At 31.6% G+C, this 4,060-nt stretch overlaps 1 protein-coding gene across 1 annotated transcript; it reads right to left on the bottom strand.

The window, feature by feature from the left end:
• Positions 1-2,167: 2,167 nt before the first annotated feature.
• LOC145572502 (uncharacterized) lies at positions 2,168-3,479 on the bottom strand. Its single transcript, XM_081631472.1, has one exon. It carries the CDS (start codon positions 3,195-3,197, stop codon positions 2,223-2,225), a length of 975 nt encoding a protein of 324 aa, XP_081487598.1. The 5' UTR covers positions 3,198-3,479; the 3' UTR covers positions 2,168-2,222.
• Between the last annotated feature and the right edge of the window lie 581 nt (positions 3,480-4,060).

Raw genomic sequence — 4,060 nt, 5'->3', positions numbered from 1 at the left:
TCAATACCCAAACTTGAGTCTCACCATTGAAGATGGTCTTATGCTCTATTAATTTCAAGCCATGTGCACTCCGTTTCGTTACAGGGCAGCAAATTGATTTTTTTTTTCCATTTTAATTTGGGTTTTCTTTGTTAGACTAAAGCTGAGAGCCTATTCTATACAAGCGAGTGTATGGTACATCCGGATAGTTTACTCATTAATTTTTTCTCATTTAATAAATGAGATATTCTGCTCATTTATTAAATGAGAAAAAATTAATGAGCAAATTACCTGAGTGTACCGTAAACCCGTGTGTATATAACACATTCTACTAAAGCTCATGTTCAATTTTTTGTAATTTAGTATAATTTGGAGTAGTACATATTTTTTCATAGGTTTATACGGATTGAAAAAAACGCTAAACTTTTAATTAAAATAATTTAAATTAGACAAGAAATTTCTCCCCAACTACAATACATTGATAAACACCCTTGCGGAAAATGATGTAAATTACTCTGAAATAGGGTATATAAATGTGCATTTTGCAATAACAATCCTATCTTTGCTGGAAGAATGTATTTATTGGACTTTTTTTTTTTTTTTTTTTTTTTTTTTTTTTTTTTTTTTGGTGAAGAAGAGGGGCAAGCCCCTAGATTTAAGTATCTTAGTGGAATGACTTTTCAATTATTCTTTATTTTTATTTTTTTTGGGAAACAATTTCCAATCTCAATAATATCTCTCATCTCTCACTAAAAATGATAGCGAATGAGTTTAAATTTGCCGTAAAACCCAACAAAATTGGGACACACAATGAAAAGAATAAAGCAAAGCAGAACAAACAAAAACCAAACCAAGCAAAAAATTGAATTAAATTTTAAAAAAAATGATTGAAAATAGTCTAAATTTCGAATAAATTAAACTATTTTCGGCCTAAATCGTTAAAAAAAACTAAAACCCTTGAGGAGGTGGAGAGAGAAAAGACACAAAAATACAGACTTGATCATACACAAATAAACAATCAAAATTTTCCACGTTGGAATGTATACGTAGTATTAGCTGAACCATTTTTGATTCATTAACTTGAAAGATGATGTGTCATCAATTCATTGCCATGTTTTAAACTTTTTTACGGATTAAGATCGACTTTATATATCAATAACTAGTAATGATCTTTTTACTTGATACTTTGATTGCACCAAAAGAAAAAAGGTCTTTAGCATTGCTCAAACGTTCAAACCCTCTTAAAAGATTTCTAAACCAAATTCTTTATAACCCCCTTAAAAAATTCCTCTTCCAACCACATATACATCCTCTTTTAATTCATGGGGTACCACACAACAATGTTTTTAACTTCAAGAAGTTTAATAAAAGTGATCACTAATTAATATCAGTTTGATAAACTTTGTCAACTTTCTTACCTTTTCCTTGGAAATTTTATTTATCTTTTTATTGATAATTTATTCAATAGAGAACGTTTGGCATGACATAAACATATACAGAGTGAATTTTGAAAAATAATGAAGGATTAAGGAAAAAAGTTGATCAGAGATATATCTCGAAGAAAACCACCAATCTCAAATTATAAAATGCGACTTTACTCTTTCAACAATAATGTGAACAAGTTAAGATGAAATTGTAACATACTATGTACTACCTTAACGATCTGTTTGGCTAACAACCATAAATCGTGGGAATGGTAATGAATTTGTGAGTAAACTACTAAACTAGTAAAAAAATGTTCACTACCATGGACCCATGGTAATGGAACTCTATCACCAAACAAGTGAATTCTTCCTGAGTTCCCATTACCACTCAAATACCATCTTGCAACTGGTAATGAAGAAAATGATGGTTTAAAGACCACATTACACAACATACAACTTTTTTTCTAAAATTAACTCACAAATTTATTATCATTCCCATGATTTATAACTATATACCAAATGTGTTGTAAAAGCCATTTACAAACATTACTTATTCTACCTTTAAAAAATAATACTCCGTACTTTATATAATTGTATCAATATAATTTAAACTAGTAATGTCACACCAAATTACTATCCGAGATACATAAAAATGTATTCCCTATGGCCTATGTCAATGCCATTTGAAAGCGTAAGAAGCAATAGAAAGCAACACAAAGAACAAAGTCAACGACACAAATTAGTACTTCGTTTTTTTTTTCATTATATTCTAAACTGTAAAAGAATTTACATCAGAAAAGTACCCCAAAAAACAGAGGATTAACCAGGGTTCTTATTAGTAGCACAAATTAACAAAGAAAATTCAGGTTTACCAATCTTATTATCAGCTAATTTCTTCTCTTCTTCTTCTAACCAAAGCCTACTATCCAACCCACTTCTTGTTCTAAACATGATAAAACCACAACCACCTTTTTTACTATTAGTAACATTATTACTATTATGCCCACCAACTGTTTGATCAAAATACCACCCATACACATCCCACATTACATCAACCAACAACCCATCCACAAATATCACCTGATTTCCTCTAAAGTTCCATTGTAATCTCTTAATCTTAACTACCCTTTTCTTATCTATATACACCGATAACACCGGGCTCCTCGGCCCGTCTTCTTCCGGACAACATTTGATCATAATCTCATGTTCATCTCCGTTGTCATTGAATTTCGCCTTGGATGATATTTGACTGTTCCATTGCCCGTTGTAATGCTCGCATTGGGAGACCAATGCGAGCTTCGGAACATTCCATTTATCAATCAAACCTCTTACAATAGGGTCATGATCCATGTCTCCGAGGACCAGAGCATACTGGGAATTCACCAAGAGGACGATGTAGAACCCTTTGATTGGCTCCAACCCGGCCTCGAAATCTGCTGCTGAGAGATCCCAATGGACTGAAATGCTTAACTTCTTTTGATCATCTCTAAAATCTTCTATGAATTTTGTACCCTTTATTTTGGGTAATTGATGAAACCCTTGTTGGTAATGATTCTCCCTTGACATTTTTTCACTGATTTTGATGAAAAAACCCTGACAAATCATTTTACTACACCATGAAATTGTGACGAACAGACGTTTGTTAGAAATCAGGGTTTTGTATGTACAGGTGACAACATTTTGGATTGAAGGTGATGATTTTGGTGAGATGTAAGACTTGTTTAATGGTCCTGAACAATATGAATCTGAAACTCTTACAGCATGTTCACTATAACAAGTTGCTATGTTTCTCATTTTTTTATGATCAATCAAAAACAACCCAGAAAAATTAATCAAAAACCCAGAAAAATTGATCAAAAACCCAGAAAAAGGTCAAAAAATTTCTGGTTTTCGAATGATCTTTTGTGAAATTGAGGAGAGAGAAATTGGAGGATGAAGAAAGAGGAGGAAGAGAATCAGGGTTTTGGGATTGAGTGAGGGTAAAGAAGAGGACAAACAAGGGCTAAGGAATTTTTCAATTGGGGGCTTTGTAATAAGAAGGTTTCATGATTTGGGTTTTATTTTTATATTTATTTCAGTTAATAAAAATTTTGATTCTTTGATTTCAAAATATGCTAAAAAGGAAGGATATCAATGGAGGAAAATGAAAGGAAAGCAAACCTTGCAGTCTGACCAGCCCACTGCATTAAATAGAATTCAGTTACATCAAGAATTTTTATTAAAAAATAAAAATAATACAAAAAGATGGAGTAAAAAGGGTACAGAAAATAAAAACTCTTTCACATTTTCGTTATTAATAGATTCATGTGCTAGCCTGCCTTAACTACTGAAATTAATACAGAGTATTATTCATAAGCTGACATATAGTACAAATGTTTGATTTGAATTGGCAATGTTCTTTTTTAGGTTTGTAAAGATGGCTTCGGTCCATGTCGTACTCCATATATGCTTTGTGTCAAGCTTGCGTGCTTTGAGTTGGTTAAGCTGGTCCATGACCCAACCGAGTAGCTATAGTTCATATATATTCATTCCAATGTAATGATGTTAATAAGTTAAGATAAGAATTTGACAAAATATAGTAGAGATATATACAATATATGAAGAAAATAAATAAATTAGAAGATAATAACAATCGTGAGACATTTCCATATAGACTA

This window comes from Chenopodium album, chromosome 12 (genome assembly GCF_948465745.1).
Source record: "Chenopodium album chromosome 12, dcCheAlbu1.1, whole genome shotgun sequence".
NCBI lineage: Eukaryota > Viridiplantae > Streptophyta > Magnoliopsida > Caryophyllales > Amaranthaceae > Chenopodium > Chenopodium album.
This window is presented reverse-complemented; position numbering and strand designations above follow the sequence as displayed.

Excerpts from the sequence above, each read along its gene's own strand:
- LOC145572502 (XM_081631472.1), bottom strand. The coding sequence starts at position 3,197 with ATGAGAAACATAGCAACTTGTTATAGTGAACATGCTGTAAGAGTTTCA.